At 43.4% G+C, this 22,871-nt stretch overlaps 1 protein-coding gene across 5 annotated transcripts in view; it reads left to right on the top strand.

Annotated features, from left to right (window-relative positions):
• Positions 1–22,871, top strand: part of NEURL1 (neuralized E3 ubiquitin protein ligase 1) — a 144,960-nt gene that overhangs the window by 81,045 nt on the left and 41,044 nt on the right. For all 5 annotated transcript variants that reach the window (XM_053984304.1, XM_053984309.1, XM_053984308.1 and 2 more), the window contains 2 exons: positions 2,469–2,710; positions 7,142–7,463. In XM_053984304.1, coding sequence (XP_053840279.1) covers positions 2,469–2,710; positions 7,142–7,463 — 564 coding nt within the window. The remainder of the gene's footprint in view (positions 1–2,468; positions 2,711–7,141; positions 7,464–22,871) is intronic.

The following is a 22,871-nucleotide window of genomic DNA, read 5'->3' as shown; positions in this document are numbered from 1 at the left end:
TGTTCATGCCTTGAGATCCAGGAGACCAGGGACAAGTAATGCACAGGGAAGGAGAAGTGTGCCACCTTTGGGGAAACATTCTGCTTTACCAAACAGCTCCAAAAAGGATACACTTGGGAGTGGGGTACTGAAGGCAGAGCAGTTCAGCTGTGTTATGGTGTGGTTCATGTTAGCATCTCCTTCACCTTGGTGCACTAAAAGGTTTCAGAAGATCCTGTCCATGGCCTTGTGGCTCAGGGAAGCAAGTGGCACTTTACCACTTCTGCTATGCCCCTGGCAGGGCTTATGGTATTATGGGACATGGTGTTCAGGGTTCAAACCCTGTGCTGGGTGAAATAGTTCAAGCAGCATCTGTAACTGGGCTTGAATGGAGAAATGAGGTCAAACCTAAGGAGTGAGCAGCTGCTGTTCTTTGTGACCCCCAGCATGGAAACTGGAAAGCTGTACAGGGTTCCACAGTGCACCTCTGGGTTTGCAGCCCTGCAACACAGAGGCTGTTTTCAGACAGGTGTGATCTTTCAAAGGGGTGATAGTAGAGAACACACCTAGTTTGCAGAAGTCTGGTGATACTGGAAGGGATTTAACCTCTTGTTCTTTGGGGCATGAAACAGTCTTTAATTAAAAAGGTTTTAGGCAGTACTCTGAGAAGATTCTGTCTGTGGGCCTGCTGCAGCGTGTGTTGTCTTCTGACCACCCAGTCTGGTCTGTGGGGAAAGCCAGGGTGCACCACCCCAGGTCAGCAGTGACCTTTCCAAAGGGAAAAGGTCATGCTCATGTGAGCTTCTGCATCCTGACCTTCCCCTGTCAAGCTCCCCTTTCTTGCAGTCTGTTCCTCTCAAAGGTTTCCCTCCATGACCTGCCTGCTCAGGTCAACCTCTACTTTTTCTCCATACTCTGCGGCTTATTTCTCCTCCATGGGTGAGGAACATGAGAAGGAAGTTGACATATTCCACATCACTTTTAGCATCAAAACACTCCCAGTTGATTCATCTCTCCCATAAAGCATTAATGAAAGTGTTTAAAGGTAACAACCCTGCTGTATGACCTCCCTGTTCTGTTCTGAAGGAACAGCAGTATTGCTGAAAATGGGAGGAAAAACCCCGTCAAGGAGATGAGAAGGCCAGAGTGACAGATGCTGAAGTTGAATTATAATGTTCTCCTCAGAAGCCAGCATTCTAAGTTCTGCTGATAGTTAATCACACTCGGCCTGAGGATGTGCTGTTACAGCTTTGTGTAGCTACAAGCTAAGACTACCCAAAAGGCTGGAAGGAAGAGAGTCTGGACTTTTTATTGCAAAAGCAAGAGTTATATTAGAGGTGCAAGCATTATTTTACAGTAGCTATAGAAAGACATAGCAGTGAACAATTAATTTGTGTGAAGAATATAGATAATTATTTTCCATAGTTTGTGTGTTTGAAGAGTACTGTGTAGTCATGCCTCTCTGCAGCACAAACTGGCACATTCTTAAGATCATGTTTTGCAGCATCCTTCAGTCTGTCACAGAATAGTCCTGTACTCTATTGGTACTCTGAGTTCAAATTTAGGAGTAGTTCCTCCCAAACATATGTGCATGATGTGGTGTGTATGTGCACACAAGGAAAAGGAAGCAGGTGACTTGTGTTCAGCAGAGTGGTTGTTTTGAGCTGGAACTGCTGCAGGCTCCCTGTTGAAAAGAAACGTGCCTGTCCATTTGTTCAGGAACAAAGCTGCTGTTGTGGCTGTGCTGATGCTGTGTCAAGTCTTTCTGTAGAGTCTTGAGTGGAGAAAGATGTAATTTCTTCCATCCTTCACAGCCTTTCTCCTTACCTTTCCTTACTGGAATAATAGTGCTGGTCAATGCCTTCATGACATGTGGGATCTCAGCTGAGGTTCTTAGTAGTGGAGGAGAGAGGAGACTGGATGGGAGTTGGTGGAGAGACCCAGGTGGGTCACTGCTGAGTGGTGCTTGAGTATAAACTAGCAATGTGTGTGCCTGAGCTGGCACATGGCACAGGTGGATAGGGCACCCAGGCACATGGAGACGAAAATCAGTGGAGTTGCTGTTGCAAAGGAGGTGTGAGAGAAATGGTCAAGGTGTGTAGGAGTCCTCTGGAAGTGGAAGATTGTTCCTTAGGTGTGACAGCTTTGATACAGCAACTTCACAAGTGCTTTGCTCCAATTCTTGTGTTCTCTCCTGGTCTGTGGCCTCAAGATGGCCTGTGATTTCAGTGCTGAGGTGCAGTCTCAGTGTCATGCTCTGTACTGTCAGATTGTCCAAACAGGAGTCTTCAGTATCCTTGCAGTCTTTTGTTGCAGAAGATGCTCTAAAATCCCTCTATGGTTTAGAGTTTAAGGATTTGGCTACCTTTGTTTTGTTTTGCCTATACTTTCTACGTGAAGTACCTCTGCTTTTTTTTTTTTTTTTAATTGAAAATTTCCATATTACTCACAGTATATTTGAAGCCCTTTTTTCCCCATTCTGCTTCCAGATTCCATTGGTGGGTCGCTTTCAACTTCCTCCCACCGCTGCCACCACAAGCAGAAGCACTGTCTCCCCATCCCACAATGTGGAACTCTGTCCATCAGCCCTCTGCTTTTCCATCCTCACACCAAGGGATCCCAGATCATCATGGACACAACACAGAAGGCGGTGAAGCGCCAGGCTAGCTTCTGCAATGCCATTACCTTCAGCAACAGGCCCATTGTTATTTATGAACAAGTCAGGCTTAAGGTGAGTAAATTATACCTTCCCTTTTTGCCATGGGAGCTGCTGGGAGTGAATGCTGGGGTGTAGCAGGCTTTGGTGCTTGCAGCAGATCTTTAGCCCTTCCTTGAAAAGCGCAGGAATCAGATCTTGGCCTTAAAGATCTGCAGTCTTCATTGGTACTTCTGCTTCTGTCACTGTAGTTCTTGGAGCCATAGGTACAGACTGCTGTAGAAACTGAGAACAAAAGGGAAATCCACCTTCCAAAAATGCTTACATTGATGTTAGACAACAGATTAAATTGAAATCGCTTGGAAAGCCAGGAGATAAGAGGTCAGAAAGGACCTAGAAGTGAAGGTTCTTGCTCACATGCTTGACAGGAAAAACAAAAGAGTTTGGAGGAAAGAAGGGAAGGATGAAAGGAGCAGTCAGTGTGATTGCTGTTGCTCTCTAAGAAAAGGACCTTTCTGGCAGTCTGCTGACTGCTTTGTTGAATCAATCACCTGATAGCATTAAGATCAGAGGAGAGAACATTGCAGGGATCACATTTTTCTCACTGGCATAGGCTGATTTCACTTCCTTTGTGTCTGTGGTAGCCTGGAGGATGGAATTTGTACCCCTGGTACCATGCCATGCTGCAACTGGCATGAGAAATCCAGCTCCTCTAAGACAACATGCCTCCATGAACACCAGGAGCTGCTTTCCGATGAAGAAATTCCTCCATGTCCTTAGGAACTGAAGCACTTTTCAGATTATCAGCGTCTTAAGGAGCTTGAGCCCCTTGCAACTTCATCAACAGATACTTTCCAATCTTTATGCCCTCTAATTCATGGGACTGCGTTTTTCTGTTCATAGACAATTTCATGCCTTTATTGGAACAAAAAAGGTCATCACTGGCCACTTTAGGTCATGGCACACATGAATGATCTGACTGTAAATCCTTCATTTGTGCAGAAGGAGTTTTCCAGAAGGTTTGTCAGCATGTAGATACCCGGTTTGAATGATCTTGCTGTTTGGAGGTCCTGGAATGCTGGGTCCTACAGCAGCATTTCAGCCTTCCCTGCCTCTTCCCTCACAGCCAGCAAAGGAGCAAGGAGTGGGGGACATGCTTCCTTTTGGAAATATGTGGAGATTTCAGTGATTTCAGGCTCAGGCCCAGAGATATAAAATCCCCACTACAGGTTTGTTATGCTTCCTGTGGAGCTCTTTACTGCTTCTATCCAGGCTGGAAGCCCAGCAGGAATCTCTCACATTGCCTAATGAGATTTTTCCCATATTGGCCAGCAGTTTGGACAAGCAACTGCGACAAATAATCTGGGAGGAGATAAAAGCAGCATTTCTCTTTTGAAGACACCATCAAAAATTTGAGTGGGTTTGGTGGTTTAGGCAAAGGTTCTGGGTTATTTCTTCCTCATTCTGAAACAAGGTAGCTATCTCTGGAAATTCACACTTGTTTATCTCTGTGTATTTGGGGCTTTGAGCTTGCATAACATCTGTGAAGGATATGCATGCAAATCTCCACAAGAGATTTATGAGCAGAGTTCCTGCTGACTCCAGTGGGAAGGTCTCATGGGAGTAATCAACAGGCTTTAGCAGAACTTGTGCTCTAGGGAGGGATGAAATGTGAAAACATCCTTGCTTTTGTAAGGTAAGTCCATCCTGTAACTGCCTCACTATTGTTTGTGCTTGTGCAAAACAGCATCTTAGACCTTCTTACCAGCCACAGACTAACCATGAGCCCAGTCATTCAGGTCCTATAAAGTCTAAACTCCCTCTGGAAAACTGAGGAAAGAAGTAATGAGATTTCGTTCTATTTATTAGCTATTGTATCTCAGGTTTTATTCTGACATTATTTTGCAGATCTGGGAGTATGGGAATATAGCTGTCAAGCAGCCTCAGAGACAAATGCTCCAGTATGCTTTCTTCCATGTAATTCCCAAATTGCATTGCTAGGAAATATAGTTCTCAAAGATGGCATAAGGCAGTAAAGATCAGGAGCCTGAATCTGTAAAAGCAGCAATGGTTTAGGAGTTTGGATGTTGATTCTGTATTTTCCTCCCCTTCTGGTACCCGGTGGACCTCCCAAGCTTTTCTGCTAGCAGTGGCTGCTGAAAAGAGGATTTGGTCCATCATTAACTGTTGCCTTTTTTAGCAAAACTGTGTGCCCTTTGTCCAGCTGTGTCTAATTCTTGGCAGGCTTTATACTTGATTTTAATTTGGATATTAGTTTGCCTGTGGTCAGACTGTATTGAGAACTGTTTATAGGTGCTGATTAATACATGGAGCATGTACAGCCTCAATTACCATATGAATATTTACTTCATCCTGCCTGTGATTGCTGTGAAGTATTGGCAAGAGGCTGAATTGTACAAATGACAATGAGGCCATATTTATCTTAGACCCGAAAGCTTTTAGGGCTTGCAGTAATTTGCTGCAAAAAATAACCCAGGCTTCTTCTTGGGGTGTATTATGTTTCCCATGTTTTGTCATGTGCACACCCTGTTAACTCCACTTCTACTGGGGACATGCATGATGCTATCTCACCCTGGCCAGGTATATAAAATAGCAAATCTGCTTCAGTCCTTTTTAGTGTCATCCCAGTTTCCACCCTGCAAGCAGGAGCTTCTATGGTTCCTGGGACTGAGGTCAGTGCTCAAGTGTTCCATGTAAACAGTTCAGGTGCCTGGGTGGACTGAGTTGGGAAAAAGAGCAGGACTCCCTTAACTGAAAAATTGTCCATTGAAAACTTTTTTCTGAGCTCTAAGTTATTTTCTCTGATATTTTAATTATAAAACAGAAAGCCCTAGGCTTTGAACAATGTCTTCGTAAGATTGTTGTGAACCCAAGGGCACATGTTTCAGATTTGCCTTGGAGAGGAATATGTAAAACAAAAACACAGTATTTACACATTTGATTAGCAGGGAATTCAGAAGTCCAAAGAAAATGTCTTGTAGAATTCCTTGATGAAAATTCTGTGCTTCCAAGCTGGGACATGTGGGGCTGCTGCCAGGCTTTTGAGAACAAAGTCCTGCAGTCCTGGACAGTTCAGTCTCTGTCATTGCCATTCATCCGAGCCATTAGTGCTTTGGCAGAGCATGAAGTTACAGAAAGGCAACACATTTTATGTGGCATCTAGTAGGTGATACCTATCCATGTTTCTGCTCTTGTCCTTTGGCCAGCAGTGGAATTGCTTGAGGCTGCCAAGGCATTGACGGAAGATGGCTATCTCAAGTGCTCTTGTGTTTGCTGCGGGTTCAAAGTGTGAACAGATACAGTGATTGTGGGTCAGCTGGCATGCAGGAACTGTCTTGGCCCCACATCAAAGTTGGATCCAACATCCTTAGATCTTTCATGTGGTAGTATGGATGCTGACAGGCTGAACCCCTTTGAGAGGAACAATTCCTAGCAGGTTCATAATCAATCTAAAATAAGAGGAAAAACTTCACCGAGGACATCATCTGAGGACCATACTAACTATGAAAGACTCCTTACTTCCATGGGAAAAAGAGACCTTATAACTGGGTAGTGTTTTCAATGTGCTGCATATGTTTAGGACCTGCTGCCTGCTCCCCACAGATCCCCAAGTGGCCAGGGTTCAGTTCTTGTGAGTAGAAGCTGATGACTCTGGAGGTATCTGTGATCCTTTGTCCTGCTGTCTGTCAGGTGCAGAAGGATGGGTATAACACATGAACCATTCCAAAAACCACAGCAGATGTTCCTGACCCCTCACACACTGAGTAATTGCATACTGACAGGTTGGGATGTAGTTATGAACAACATATTTCATAAAAACACCATTCACAGCTGAAATAAGTAGGTTTTCCCAAAAGTAAGATAGCATCTATTGTTGCTTCAAAATTTTGTATTCAATGAAGTCAAATAGTCTATATTGTGCTTTCCCACACACAAGTTCTCTGCTGCAAGGCTGTGATTTCAATATGTCATCCAGTATTACAAGTTAAATAAGGGAAAGACTGTCTTTTACTTGCCTGAGAAACCCAGAAAATGCAGTGGAGATAACCGTGATTCTGGAGCTTTTCTCTCAGGTCAGAGAGATGAGAGACCCCATCATCTGAGCACCATGTGGGAAGAGCTCTGCTCAGATTAAAGGTCTTGTGCCCATTTTGGGCACATTTTGTGTGAGGATTATTCTTAGGCCAAAAGGAATTACTCTAGAAATAGAAATGAACCATCATGCAGCTGTAATTACATTTCACCTATCCACATGAATTTAATTTGATTTATTCAGTTTTAAATATGGGCATTGCATCCTAAGTGTGCAGCAGCATTGCTGTGTGCAGCTGGAAAAGCTACAGCATTGTTTGGTGGGTGAAATGTTTCCTAAATCTGGTGGGGTTGTCTGCACACTGTGCCACCAGTGTTGGATGCGTGAAGCCTGTAGTGTGTAAGTTGGTGTTCAAGTGCCCAGCGCTGTGATTGCTGCTGTTGTCTTTGCAGATCACTAAAAAGCAGTGTTGCTGGAGTGGGGCTCTTCGACTCGGCTTTACTTCCAAGGATCCGTCGAGGATTAACCCTGACACTCTGCCAAAGTATGCGTGCCCTGACTTGGTTTCCCAAAGCGGGTTTTGGGCCAAGGCTCTGCCGGAAGAGTTTGCAAACGAGGGGAACATCATAGCCTTCTGGGTGGACAAGAAGGGACGGGTTTTCTACCGGGTGAATGACTCCGCTGCGATGCTCTTCTTCAGCGGCGTGAGGACGGCAGAGCCCCTCTGGGCCTTGATCGATGTCTATGGGCTCACCCGTGGAGTGCAGCTCTTAGGTGAGTACCTGGGTCCAAGCACAGAGCTGATGCTAAGACATCACTGACAAAGGGCCAGCCTCACACTGCGTGTCCCCTCTCTGTGCTGGGACAAGTACAGGGAAACAGCTGTCCTTCCTCCCCAGAGATCTCAGGACCTCAGCCTGGATCAGTGGGTGTTTGAAATGTAGCTCGTAAATATAACCTCAGTGGGAGGTGGGAAACAGCTGCTACAATATAGCACTAGAAGCCATCTCTAAGTAAGTGGATTTCTGCTCGGAGGTGTAGCTCTATCAGAGAATAGCCGCAAGTGTGTCACATACCTCGTAAGACTTTATTTTTATATCATCCTGTGCTTTCCCTGTGCCAAAGTGGGGAAGTGCATTTTATGCATTATGGTTAAATCCTTCCTGGATGGCACTGTTATGATTTTCTGTCAGGTTTAATGGACAGATTTGAAACATGGCTATCTTCCAAATTACCTGAGAGAACCTGTGGCTGTTTTTTTCTGGGATGTTGCTTTCACAGAGGAGTTTGATTTGTCCTCTGGAGCCTGAAGGTTGGATATACAGTTGAGGTTGGAGGATGAGGAATGCTGAGTGCCTGTGTCTTCTGCCATCCTCAGGTGAAATGAAGATAGTTTGGCATTCATGAGGACTCAGATCCAGATGTGCAGGCTGTCAAGGTTTGGGCTATTTGAGTTTATACATCTTAGAAGAGCTGAAAAGAATCTCTGAGGACTGAAGGGCAGCAAGGTTCCTGGGGGACCAGGAGTGTCAGCACACAGCCTTAGAGGTGGCTTTGCATTGTCACTGGGAGGCAAATTGCAGCACTTCTCCATATAACAGTAGTTTCATGGGTCTTTTCACCATGGAAAAGGTTAGATGGTACCTTCAGGAGCTGAAGTTCCTTCTGAACTGAAGGCTGAGAGAGATCCTAGCTTTTTCCTGCCATGCAGCCTGTTAATCTCTGTTAAAGTGACAGCTTCATGATGTATATCACAAACTTCAATTAAACTTCTTTCTGACAGTTCTGCCTCCTTTCTGCATTCTGTGCTCTAAAAAATATGGTGGCAGGACTACCCATAGCAATCAACACAGCAAGGAAGAGGCATGTTCAGGAGATGAAGAAATGAGACTGACCTTGTTGCAAAAACTCCTGGCCTGAGATTGCATAAGGCAGAGGAATTGAAGAATTTCTCAGCAGCTTTTTCTTTTTTTTAGGTGCAGAAAGATTTATCTTTTGCTGTGAATCAGCTTGAATCAGAGCCACTAGGCAACTGTTCATAGGCCAAGGTGGTGATATTTGAATTGGGATGGAGAATTTGGGCAAATGTCATGCCAAGGGTTCTGTTAGGAAGAGCTTACAAATGACTCCAAGTCCTACAGCTGTTCTTGTGAGATTTGGCTCCTCAGAACTACTCTGCCTGATTAATGAGGGTCCATAACTCTGGATTATGTGTTTCCTTTCAAAACACCCGAGAAACCATTTCCTATCTGTCATCTGCCCCTGCTTTGTCCCAGCATCTTCCACATCCCTTTCACAAGGAAAATGTGAGTTCTGCCAGCCACTGACTTACCTCTAGCCCAAGAGGCTCCGACTCTTTGGTGAATATGAAGTCCCTGAATGAAGCAAGCAGCTTCTGAGTTTACACAGTTGGCGTGGAGCTCAGATATGTATTTATAGCTTGTTCCAGCAGCCTTCAGCAGGCTTTAAGCCTGAAACTGTGCTGAAACGGCTTCCACCCGAGTCCTCTCCATCTTCATTCATTATTAAACAGCACTAAAAGTCAGAGAAGGGAAATCATCAGCTGTGTTGCCCCTGGATCCTATAGACTATGCTCTGTTACTATGCTCTGCATGCCTGCTCTAGTGTAGCAGACCACACATATAGCACAGGACAATTTGCCAAAAACTCCTAGGACTTGACAAATGAATTTCATAGCTTAGCTACAAACATATGGTTGCATTCAGCCTGGTATGGCATGCAGGGCATCTGATGGAGGCTGGGGATGCTGGAGCAGTATGTTGAACAGAAGAGCCTAGCATTTCAGATTCCAGTTCAGTGATTTATTGCCCCCTAACCCCAAACATGTTCCTTGTTCTTAAGTCTCACTATTTTCTCAATGCTTGTAGGGTTACAGGGTCAAACTGCACCTCTGCACAGTCTCCATTTGCTTTTATGTGAAAGAATCTCACCAAAAACCTTACCATTTCTGGTGTTTTTCTGTTTATTCCTGAATTACTCCCTTCTCACTCCCAATAATGTAACTTCACTTCCAAAATGAGTCTTGCCAAAGGAAAGACCTGCAGTAGTAAGTCTTGTGTCACTCCAAGATCCCAGCTCTGCAGGGAAATTGACAGTGTGCATTTATGTTCCCAAAAGTGACAACATCCAAAACTGCACATTTTTATTTTGGTTATCTGCATTACGCTGGCAAATCACTTCCAGCCCAAATGAGGGACTCAGTAAAACAGGGTAATGACTAAGGCTAGTGACACTGTTCCTGTCTTACAGATATAATAAAGAAAGACTTGAATGAAGGGAGGCCCAAAGCCTGTGAGAGTTAAGTGACTTGCCAGAGCGAAAGGTGTCACCTGCCATCATCATTGTTACCCAGCTCAGTCCTGCCTTTCTCTCTATCTGCATCACAGGCATTGCACAACATTCTGGCATCACTGAAAACCAGCTGGTTTGTATCTTAATTTTTCATTTCCTTCTGCTTATGGCTTTTCTGACAGCATCAGCCTTACTGACAGTTACCCGTGTGTCAGTACTGCTGTCACTGCACAGGTGTATGTGGTTGTCACAGATGTTCCTGGGTCTGACTGCCCTTGCTGTATGTTCAAAGGCAGAGTCCTTTAAGCAGCTTCTTTGCCAGCTGGATTTTGAAATGAACCAGGTGAAAAAGGCTTGCACAGTCCACTGCACTGCAGCCAAGGGGAGTTGAAACTGAGCTGGGACCATGGCTTGCCTGTCACTGCTGGAGTGATTCAAAAGCAGGGGCTGGTTTAAATCCACCTTGAGGTGGCTTCAGTGATGAGATTCACAGTGCTGACAGTCACGGGTGAGAGGCTGTTCCCTGCTCTCCTCTACCCACATTATAGAGACGAAAAGGCTTAAATTCACCCAGAAATCTGGTGTCCTCTGACCACAGGGTCTCAGCTGGTTTTCTGCTACAATGTAAGGGCCCTCATAGAGGAGTCTGTGGCAATGGAGTGCATGCATGTTCTGTGTTGTAGGGCATGAGTTTCAGTGTAGGTGCAGGCTTGCATGACCTGTAAACATGCCCTTATACAGCGACTCTCCTGCTGACATGCTCAACTTGCAGGCAGGGTGGTTTACAGCTCTGCTTTCCTTTTTGGGCAGCTAGTTTTGCACAAGTGCACTTTTACATTCCAGGGCAATTTAAAGTAATATTTACTAAAAATGTGGCTTGTCCTTATGTTATCACTTCAACATACACACATGCTCATTCACACTTTTAAAAAGAGTCCGAGAGAAATGGAATATAAGCAATCTGCTGCCTTGCTGCTATAATAAAGCATCAAAAAAAGAAAAGGAAAGGCCCAGCTGTTTAAATTCTGGAGTCTTCAGAGCTGTGGAGGAAGGATGGCAGCTCATGGGAACCAAGTGGTGCTGTCTCATACTAACCTGCTTCTTTCAAGCACTGGGCTTGAGCCTGGCATGTGCACTTTCCATGGATTCACTGCAGGACAGCAAAGTTGGCAACTTCCCTCAGTCATGTGTGCAGTACAGCATGAGTGTTCTCAGCATTTTCCTTTACCTTTGGTGGGGGATTACAGGTTTGCCTCTTCTATATGGTGTCTTTTTGAAAATTGCAACCTTTTTTTTTCTTTTTTGAAAATCACCCTGTTTTTTGGGCAGTGACATTGCAGCACAGCAATGCAGAGTGGTTAAGATGGGAAAGGCCCTATGAAGATCTTCTAGTCCTACCACCTACTGTCTTTTCTTTCAAAGCACAATGCAGGTGCTCTAAAAGTACAGAAAAATAGGGCTGCAAAACAGTTATGATTCCAGCATACCTCACTACTCATCCTGTGTTTCCAGTGAGGTAATGTGAGGTACAGTCTGCTCATTTTCCTTGGTCCCATTCTTTGCTAGGATGATCAGCAATCACACCCCTTTACTGTTTATTACTCTGTTCACACTCATCTCCCATCCATCAGTATTTTCATTCATGCAGTATTTCAGAGTATTCCTGTTTTTTTACCAGCACAGGCTTTGAAAATCAAGGATAATTTTATTTAGATTGGCACACTGAGAGGCACCTGTTAAAAGCTAAGTCTCACCACATCTTGTAAATATAAAATATGGGAAAAACTAGTAAGACCTTGCAAGATTGGAAAATTTTAAATGCATGTGTATTGAGTGTGCATATTAGATTTACCTGAGGTAGAAACATATATAATATAAATATATATTTCAGTCATAAATATATGTACAGATCCTGGGAGAATTAAATGGAAGTTCTGTATATTGTATTAGATATTTGAGAAATCTCTTATTTCACCAGATCCTCTTTCTATCTTCTTATTGTTTGATGTTTGCAAAGTATCTAAGTCAAATTGTGAACTGATCCTGGATGGAAATGTACCCATCTTACTGGGTAAGCTGGTGTCTCTTTGACAAGGAAGTTGCACATTTTTTAGGGAAAGAAAGAAATGTTTTTATTTATTCATGCCTGTCAGTTCTTACGTAGTTTGAATCTCTAGCTCCCAGCTACCTCTAGAAGAAACATTAAATAAGCCTCAAATGAGGTAGATTTATGGGCAAATTTCAGGTGTTAATGGTATAAGACTGTTGATAAATCTAATTTATTGCATGCATCTGCAGTTTTACTGTGTGGTTATTACTATTTTATTTTCCAAGTGCAAAGCTTATTTTCCATTGCCCATGGGAATCCATTTTGTTGCTATTCTGACACGTGGAAATAAGCAGACTGATGTGCCGGGAGTGCTTTGCACTAAACAAAATTGGATAATCAGATATGACTGCAGTGTATTTTTACAGGGTATTGTTGAAAGTGGAAGCTATAAACAATTAATCCTTTTTGTGGAAGTCTGACTATCTGATGGAAAAGCATAATAAGTACTTAAACAGAGTCCTACTTAATGAAGGCAAGATACTCAAGACCTGCAAACAGTCAGTTGTCCTTGTTTTTCCCCATCTCCTAAGGGGAGAGAGAATTTAAATTGCTCATAAAGTTTTATTGTCTGTAGCTGTTGTCTCTATGGCAGCTGCAGGAAGCTCTCTAACACAGCTGAAAATGTGAAAACAGTTTAATAAATAACTTACCTCTTGCCATTTTATTCAACCCCTGCTTTGCCTCAGCACCTCTGGAGGGAAGTGTTTTTCCAGATGCAGTAGGCACCCAAAAGCTAGCCCATGGACCCAGGCAGCTCCTTGTGCTTGAGGGTCTTGTCACCCTGTTCTTTTAAAAGTTTTAATGTTCCTTTAAAAGTTTTCTATACCTTCTGATATTTACATATTTCGACTAGAGTTCTCACACACTGTTCATATAAATAATGATTGTTTTACATTCTTCTTTGTGGGAGGAGAGAATTGATAGACTGTTAGTTTAACCAGTGTGGTTGGAGAAGTAACAATTTCATCCTCCAGTCCACTGTTGCTTTTAGAATTCTATATATTGCGAGGTCAGAAATAACAGTTACTTCCTTTTACTCTTTTAATCTTAGTGTGAGTGCGTGAGTTATTTCATGTCGTAGTGCGACAGGGTCTGTCTGTCCTCCAGGTCTGCCTGTCTAGGTTGTGCTGATGAGCCTGCTGGACACAGCACTTTCAAGCAAGCCAGAGCTCCTCTTGGCCCTGTGAAGACAGTGGGTTTTTTTTTTGTTCTCTTTGTGTTTGTCTGCCAGCAGTGGAGACTTTGTGTCCGTGAGCTGGGGAAGGCAGTGTCCGCCTGCCCTCACGGTCCAGTGCGGGGCATTTGGGTTGAGCAGCAAATGGCAAACACCAAGGAAGTCAGAACAGGCAGATGCCAAGTGGAATAAGGTCTCTAAGGGATCAGCATTTCAGACTTCACCGGGTCTGGATGAGGTGTTGGATTTCAAAGTCACACAGAGGCTCTGCAGGTTACTGGTGTTTCCTCAGCACTGCAGGTTGGGTAACCTGCTGCTTTCACCTGAAGCACCTTTGCCTTAGTAGGACCTCTTGGAGAGGAAGGCATTGCCACAGGTGCACAGAAGAGACAAAATCTGACACATAATGTGCTATAGGGCACTTTGTATCCACAAAATGTCCACATCAGCGTCAGGAGAGCCTGCAAGGGTTCCTGGGTAGGAATAAATTTAAAAGGGATTAGTCTGGCTTTTATTTCCTAGACTGAGAAAAATGGAGGCTGCTACAGGAAAAAATGACCAGTGTAAAAATACATTCTGTACTATAAAGTTTCTTTGGTTCTGGTGAGCTGAAATATTGTTCCTAACACAGTCAAGAAGGGCCACTTTACCCATAAAAAACCCAAGGAAATATGAAAACTCTGACAATTTTAAGTGGTGTTTATGTTATGGGTATGTTGTAGTTCATATGCTGACACTGCAAAGATAGACTCCTATGTTAAAAAAATGGAGTCTTCACATTAAATATCTGTTGTGGTGATTGATTTGGCTGTTGCTCTAAGGAGGTAAATGTTGCTGGTTTATGCTAAGAAGTTTATCTTGCCTTTGCTATGTGTTGGAAATGTGGAAAGTAGAGTCTGGAAACAATGGTTCCAATTAAAAAGCTTTTGACTTTCTTTTACTTCTACTAAAGGTATAAACTACTTGAATTCAGTATGTATACTAAATTTATTACACAGCTATAGTTAGTTACAGACATTTCCAGCATGGACAGGGCCTTAGAGAATAATAACCCATCACTAATGGAGCAGTGTATTCTTTTGAGAGAAGTTTCAAAGAATTCTGTATGTTAGCAAAGATTTTAGCTTTTCGATTTAAACCATTAGGATATCTGTGCTGCTTTTTCTTTTAAATGCACTCTATTAACTGATACTTAATGCCACGTATAATTGCATTTTACTTAGTTTGTCTAATACAGTTCCTTTTTTAAAATCTGTAAGTAATAGGTGTCTTTAAGAAAAAAAGGAGAGAGAATATGCTGGGAGAGGAAATTAATCTTTGCACCTTTCTTAATACCTTTCTCAATTCAGCCAAATGGTTTAAACTGTCCCAGCCTTGGGCTGTAATGCTGAAAGCTAATTCCTCTTCATTCATAAAGCTATAGCTTGACACAAAGAGTGCATCTGGAGCTGGAGCTAAGTTTTGGATGTGAATTGAGTGGTCTGGTAAAAGTATAACAACTTATTGTGCTAATCTTGCAATTCCAGCTATTGCAGCTGTTCCAGCTGTGGAGGCCCTTTCCCCTAAGCCTGTGTGACAGATGACAGCTAAACACTGCTAGTATGATAAAACTAAACACTGTCTCTGTGCAGTATGTCTCTGCTGGCCTGAGATAGCACTTTGTCATTTCAATGTCTAATTGGCCTCACAGCTGCTGAATGTGCAATTTACCATACAGAGGATGTGAATTTGTTATCCCTGTAGGTGTCTGGGTTATTAAAAAAGTTTGACACCTTTAATGAAATAAAATTGGGTTTTCCATCTGTATCAGCAGCCGAGCTAAAAATGAGGTTGCTCTGTAGTCCAGTCTCCTTTTTTTTTTTTTTTTCTTTTTTTTTTCCCAAGCTGTATAAGCAGAACTGTTGTTATTGAGCTCAGTCCCTACCTATAGCCTAACTTTGCTCTCAGTTTTGCCAGCCTAAACTTGTGGCTACCTGTGGAGTCACTCTGGGTTTACACTGTGAGCAGAGTCTAGTCCCGGGTTTTTGCTCACTCATCCCTTCTTTTTTGGCCAAACACTGAGCAGCTCCTCCAGACCTGTGTGGCTTATCCTGAAGAAAACAAAACATTTTGACTGTGCCAGTTTTTGAAGCTGTGCTGATTCAAGCCAGAACTTCTTCACAGAATCATAGAATGGTTTGGGTTTGAAGGAACCTTAAAGATCACCTAGTTCCAATCCCACTGACATGGGCAGGGATGCTGTTCACTAGATCATGTTTAGTCATGCTGAGCTATTACTTCTTTTCTAATGGTTTTCTAATTGTGTTGAATCCACTCACAGGTTTGATACAGATATTACATCAGCTCTGCTTATGATGCAGCTGATCGTGCAAGGTGCTGTGCTCAGTGGACTCCACTCTCCTACTAAGGCGTTTAGGAAAATTTTGATCTTGCATTCTTCTATGATGCTCTCTTAATTGCTTTTTCATAAATATGTTCTTCTGACAATAATTTTTAGATGTTTCCCCTCTGTTGAGGCTTTTGGTGAAAATACCATGCCTTGTACTGATATGCACTAGGTAAGTGCTTCCTCCTGTTTTCTTGGAAATTATAGCAGGGTAGTGTTGGCAGAACTTCGTGAAATTTATACAAAGCATTCCATGTCTATTAGCTAGAACAGAATGTCCAGTCACAAGTTTTGATTCTCAGACATTAGTATCATTTTGATGTTAAAGGCCTTTACAGAATATTTTTTTAAAAATTCCATTCCACCGGCTCATATTAGATTTAGAAATTAAAATTATTTGGGATTGGTAAATTTTTGGTCTGTACCTAGGGATAAAAGATTGATAAAATGGATTGCTAGCCACTGACTATGTGTTTAAGAAGATGAAAATCTCTTGTGATGCATCTGGCTACCAGTGTGACCATTCACAGATGATTAATTCTCTTCAGGAAAAGAATGTTTAATTGCTCTATCTTTTTAAGAGGATAAAGACCACTCCAGGGAAAAAGCCTTTCAAATCCAATAATCCTATTCCCATGCTGGTGCTGTGCCAATATATAATGCACCACTTGCAAGGAAAGATCTGAAGCTTCTAAAATCTTTAATGCAGAGTGTTCCCTCTTTGTCTGGCCAAGGCTGGAGGACCCCAGCGCCTCTGAGCCCCAAAGGTGTTCACTTGAACCAGGAGACTGCTGGCAATTTGTTCAATATGTTTCTGAAGGTGTTTGTGTTTCCTCCTCATTCTGCAGTGGTGTTTCCCTGGTTGATGTTCATTGTTCTCTCTGGTGTTGGTAGGCAGCAGCCATCACTCTCCTGAGCCCTTCCCAGACATCAGCAATCCTCTCTGTTATCCCAGCATGGCTTGTGTGAAAGCATCTTTTTGACAAAAATACTGGGCCTTTTGGTTTCTGCCCCTGTTTGTAGCCCCGTCTGTTCCAGATCTGATTCAATGTTTCCATACACTGGAATGCGTATGCCCATGTCAGAGGTGAGCCTTGACACTGCCTGCATTTGTCAAAATGCATTTTTATTGCTTCATTCCTGACATGGTAGAGTCTTAGGATCTTGTCTATAACCCCCTGGCCAGGTGGATGGAAATTGGCCTCATGATGGAGATCAAAGCTAGAGATAGTAGGAAAGAAAACTGAACTAATGAGAATTTCACAGTGGAGCTACAAGGACCCACAGTTTCAACTCAGCCTAATTGTTCACTCAATAGAAATACATAAATAATTTGGCTTTGAGCTATAATCGCTATTATGACTATTTTTATGATAATTTCTAGTGCTTCAGTGTTGGGTGTGATACCTAAAAGATCAGTGCTCCACAAAAACCAGACAAGATATGAAAAGTCAAAGTAACAATCTGATGGTGAGACAGAGGCTGCTCTGTGTTGGCAGGCTAAGGGATGAAAGCTGGTGGAGGGAAAATTCAATGGGAAGTAGAATACTATATTTTTAAAGGTATTCCAGCTGGGCAATTGGAACCCATTCTCAGGTGCTCAGAAAAGAAGACTGCATAGGCTGCAGAGCCCAAATTCAACAGGATGGTAAATTCCCTACCCACCTCCATGTGTATGTAGTTATATGGTGTGTCAGAAATGAGGTATATGCTTGAATAAGGATGTTAATTCACATTCCTAAAGATAGCCATGTGCTTAAGGGCTTTGCTGGATCCTTTTCTTTGCCATCTGCTTGTTACTGGATTCTCTGCAGGGCTTGCTAGGTCAAAACCTAGCAAGGTGGTCTGTGGTTAATCAGTAATCAGTGGTTATGCAGGGATTAGCCTCTGTGCTTAATGGTTTTTCTGGGCAGCAAAGACTCTTTTAGGAGGAGGAGGAGGAGGAAGAGAGAGAACAACATGAGTAGGAGAGGCTAAATGCACCATTGAAGTTCGAGGGGAAGTAGAAAAGTTGCCTCCAGGCAGTGCTTGATTTTCTTGGAAAATGTGTCTGGTTTCTGTGCAGGAAGGTTTAAGAAGGGTCCAGATGCCTGAGGTAGGGAAGAAGGAAAATGCAAACATGGAAACAGGGTGAACTGCTGTCTGAAAGCAGTGGAAAGACAGGTTTGGCAAAGAGAGATCAGCTTATATTGATGGGGAAGGCAAAGGCAGCCCAATGATCAAGATACCATCCTTTTCTTGCTTGCTTTCTTCACTGACACCAGTGGCTCATTTTGTCTCTTTTGGCAATTCATAAGCCACAGGCTTTGTTTTCCTTTTTTTTTTTTTTTTTTTTTTTTTTTTTTCTTCTTTTTTTCTTTCCCCTCTTTATCTGGACAGCACAGGGTGTTAGATTGTTTGAATTATTTTGTATGGGTCACCATGTATGTCTGGCATGTTCCCTGAAGATAAGTGAGCTCTTTTATCACGTCAAGCACATAATACTGACAGTCTTTCTATCATAGGGATCATGAAGACACAGGAGAAAACAACACTGGACAAAGAATCTGAGTCAGATTTGTTTCTTACATGCTGAATTAGATTGATGGCTTTTAGTTCTGCTCTTGATAACACCTGTTCCTCTTCATGCAATGGTTCTTTCATCATATAATTAATTTATTATAGAAGTCTTTTTGCTAATAACAAATATTGACAGAGTTAAGTATCAAAGGGTTTATTTGGATGAAGGTGAGCAGTCTGTATGAAAAGAGATGAGAGATATTCCTTTGTTTGTGCTTTGCAGTGCGGATTTCACACTCTTCCATCTGTGTCTGTGGAATTTGCTGCCAGATGAAATCCTGTCTATTGACTTGGACTTTAGAGTCTAATCTTCCACTTAGCAGCATCTCTAGCTTGCTTGGCTGAGAAAAAAACCCCAAGCAACCATCTCTAAAATATGTACTAAATGCAGTTATTTTTCCAGCAGAGGGTTTAGTTACAATGGGCAACCTAGAAAATTAACTCAAATTAATAGCAAATGTGACTGTAAAAAGAACTAGCTATGCTAACCTGAATAGTTGCAATGGGCAAGCATTTAGAACTGAAATAGCCTGATTCTGGTTTAGCTGGATTCAGAGTGAGATCAGCTGACATCTAATTTACTTTAGGAGTTTTGCTGACAACCACAAAAATGAGAAAAAAAATAATCCTAACACCTCTCTGAGGCAGACATGGGGTGAATGGTGGCCACTGGAGAAGGCCAGGCAGCCAGCTCTTATATCTTCAGCTGAAGGCTGAAAATCAGCAGTGACTGCAAGGAGATTCTCAGACTGTTCTGGGTAGACTTAAAGATTACTTTGCCATCTCTCCTGGAGATGTCACTGCTGATTATTCTGTCATAAGCGTTGTCTGGGATGTTTTTGCAGCCAGCAGTGCTAGATGTTTGCAACTGCTGTCCCCTCCTCAGGATGCTCCTGTTGGCAGCTCTTGGACCAAGCTATTATTTTATGGTATATTTAGTTCTTTTTTATCTTTCCTCACCATTGGTCTATGCAGAACAATAATCATGTTTTCTTCTTTACCACAGCCTCCATATCCTCCTGTCATTCTAAAAATGCTTCTGTGATGTTAAGTCTTTTCCATTTATATGATTAGAATTAATTCATTCTGACACAGCCATGAAAATCTGATTCAATTCCTTTTTTTGCTATCTCAGTCACAGTCCTTGATCACAAATCAGCATGAGTCAGAATTTCCCAGGTTATTATTTCCTCAGAGAGGCTGATTGCAGCCCCGTCTCCATATTTAATATCCTTTTTCTGACTGAGGTGGAGCAGAGCAGTGGAGGCTGCAGTAATTTTGTCGGCAGACCTGTCTGTTGTTCTGGCATTTGACACCAGGTGCAAAAGGTGACACCAGAGGATATCCCACAGCAGTTTCAGTATTGCAGTTTCCTGTCATTCGGGAGTTGAGTCCATGGTGATTCTACAGTGTAAAGAAGACTACGGAACCCATGAGGATTTATTACTCTGGAAACTAAGAAAACTTGGTTCACAGGTGGGGATGGGACACAGTGGCTTTATCAGTATATGCCAGGACATGAGAATTAGGTAATGAATTTTTAAAACTATCCTATCTAAGCACTGCTGTGCTTAGATCTTCTGCCAAAGCAGACTGCCCTGAGATATTCCATAGAGATGGGTTTGGAATCCTTTTGGAGTCAACTATTTAAATTAGCAGCTTAACTGAAGTTACTAAAAGCACATCAGAATGAAAAATAGGTAGGAAATACTCTCTTTGGAGTCCTTATCATTCATTTATTGTCTCCAATACATCTTTGTCTCTCAATGTTACGTATAGAGGCCAGGACTGCTTATTGAAGGGGTGGATTTTTGGTGGAATGCTGTCAGTCCGTTTTGTTGGGCTGGGCTGTGGCCAGGAGGGGTTTGGAGGCATGAGGAGGCTTCCCTTTCCTTACACAGAGCCTCTGGCAGGAGGAAATCCTGCTTCCACTTGCCTTTGAACCTCTCCTTGTTCTGAAGGCTGTGCTGTCAGTGAGCAGGAGCTGCAAGGGCTGCAGGAAGGAGCAGACAAGACCCCTGAGCTGGCCCTGTGGGGTTTGTCACTGCACAAATTCAATGTCCAGCTTGAGGGCTAAGGAAGCATTTCCACATGTTCTATTGATGGCTGCAGTTTCCTTTTGTGTTTCTCTTGGATTCTTCAAATAGGGCACTGGTAGCTTTAATACCCACTTGGGGTTTTTGTTTGCCTGGCTGTTTCCTACCAAGCTCTATGAATTTTTTTTTTTTTAACATGAAGGAGAAAAACAATGCCCAGAGAAAGAGATAGGTCCACTATTTTTATGAGGGAATAATATTTATCAGGATTTTATTGTGCAGGAAAAGCAACCAAGCACCGCCTGCAGGAGAAAGCCATTGCACACTGGTGTGAATACTTCAGATCAGTAACTAGTGGTTAGCAGGAAAGGACAAAAAGCCATCCTTAGTTTTAGTGGTAAAGTTTTAGTTTCAGTGGTAAAGGATTCAGCTCCTGATTCAGGCTCAGATTACTCATTTTCCTGAGACATATCACACAAGTGCCTTCATTTTGCAGGATGGAGCTACTGCTTTTCTCCCTGACAGGGGACTGTGGGTTTCAACTCCTCTAAGTTTTTGGACTCCTCACAAGCTAAAGTGGGCAAGCCAAGCTGCTGGTTTGACAGAAGTGCTTCATCTTGGTTTGACTGATGTGCCTTGTGATTGTGTTTCTGGCAGAGACCTGAGGTATTTAGGATTTGATTTTATATTGTGTTGCACATGCCAAAGGCTGTGCTGGGCTGCTGCTGCCCTGCTGGACCCAGTGGTTATTGAAGCTTAGGTGAGTGAATGCAGTTTCCCCTAAAGTGCTGAGCAGAATGGGTGACCTTTGTGAGGCTCATCCATTATTAATCAGCCATGTAATTTCCCTTAAGTGGCAAGGTGAGATTGCTTTTGTTTTAGGTCCAATTGCATCTTCATGCTAAGGAGCAGAGATGAGACCCTCTTGTCTGCATTATTGTGAGTTACCCATCTGGGAAATGAGGATGCTGTAGGCTGGAGATGCTGCCTGGGAGCTTGCTTGTGACACAGAGACACAATCAGATGCTGAATAAGCAAGAAATTAATTCCTCCTTCCCTTTCTCCTTTCCCCATAATAAATAGGTTTGTTTTTGCTGGAGCTTTGCCTGTGTAAAGGCTGTAGTGTGGAGCCAGTGTTTGCTGTCACACTCAACCTTTGGTATGTCAGAAAGCAGCTTATGGTGGAAACCAAAAGCCTTCTCTGATGGTGGTAGCTGAGCAGAGAGAACCTGAGGGAGCCAACCAGCCCTACCTGAAAATATTGGAAAACAAACTCCTCACAGATGAGACAACTGTAGGACACTGATTTAGTACAACCTAATAGGTGAGCTTCAAATGCCTTATAATGGAGAACAAATCAGTATACTCTTAGCTAAAAACAGAGTGATAGCATAATAAACATAACCCTATTGAACTCCAGGAAGCATAAATCACTTATAAATCAAAAGAATTATTAAAAAAAATACTTATGGCTCACTGCTGAACTCTGATTTACAGTCTGAAAAATGCTATGTTTTGCTTTCATAAAGGCATTTCCTTTAATCAAAGTTGCTGCAGTTAGAGGGAGTGGTAATGAGCCAGAAGGCAGCTGAGTGATGTTGCCTTTTGAGGATCTCTACAGCTGCCATTTTCATAGCATGAATAGCGATGCTTGGTGCCGGTGGAGAAGCTCCCGTGGATCAGTGCTCCAGAAATTGGAAATGTTGTGTTTTGTAATATACCCCCACTCCCCTAAACCTACTGTGTTGTTGAATTCCATCCACTTAAAACAGAGCCTATGTTTAACAATAATTTAAATCATTATCCTGCCTGTCAGCTCAGAGTTAAGGGGCTATGCGACTGCGATTCTCTGTTTAGAAACTGCCTGGAATAATAACTTTCAGATGTCTCAAATATGCCCCACTTATCTATAACATCTAAATACAAATGTCTCCCTGCTGAGCAAGCCCAACACTGTTTACCTATCGTGTCCAAACCATTCCAGAAGGTTTGCTTGGCGTGGAGCGGAAGGCCCTATATCCGCAGCTCCGACAGCACTGTCAGTGTAATGTTTTTCACCTCCTCCTCACCCTTAGGTGATTGCAAAGAAAGAAATAGCCTAAGGCCGGGAGTGACAGGTGAAGAACGTCCCCGCGTGCGCATCGCCCTTGCCCCGCCACACTCCGAGGGTCGGGGTGCCCCGGGCCGCAGCCCCGCGCTCCGGCAGGCGGGACGATGCTCCGGCCGCTGCTCCGTGCCCGCTGCTGTCAGACCATGCGAACGCTGAGCCGCCTGCCCCGGGCGCGCTGGGGCCGAGCAGAGCCGAGGCGCTGTCTCCAGCCTGGGGGCCCCGGGCTCTTCCTCGGCGTGCAGAGCTCGGTGGGACCTGTCAGGTCTCATTGAACGCCAGGCCACGCAAGTGGCTTGTGCCGTATGCTCCCCCGAGCCGCGGCGTGCCGCGCCGTGTGCCGCAGCGGGGCGGCCCCGCTGCCGGTGGGAGCTGCCGTGCTGCCTGTGGGCACTCACTCCGCGTGGCCCTCAGGGAGCTGGGGGGTGATGGGCTGTGGTGTGGGGCTGCTCCAGCAGCTCTTGAGCAGGGACAACTGAAAAATCCTTCCTTGCTTCA

The sequence above is a fragment of the Vidua macroura genome, chromosome 8, assembly GCF_024509145.1.
Source record: "Vidua macroura isolate BioBank_ID:100142 chromosome 8, ASM2450914v1, whole genome shotgun sequence".
Lineage (NCBI taxonomy): Eukaryota > Metazoa > Chordata > Aves > Passeriformes > Viduidae > Vidua > Vidua macroura.
The sequence above is the reverse complement of the archived record's forward strand: the minus strand, read 5'-3'. Positions and strand labels throughout refer to the sequence as shown.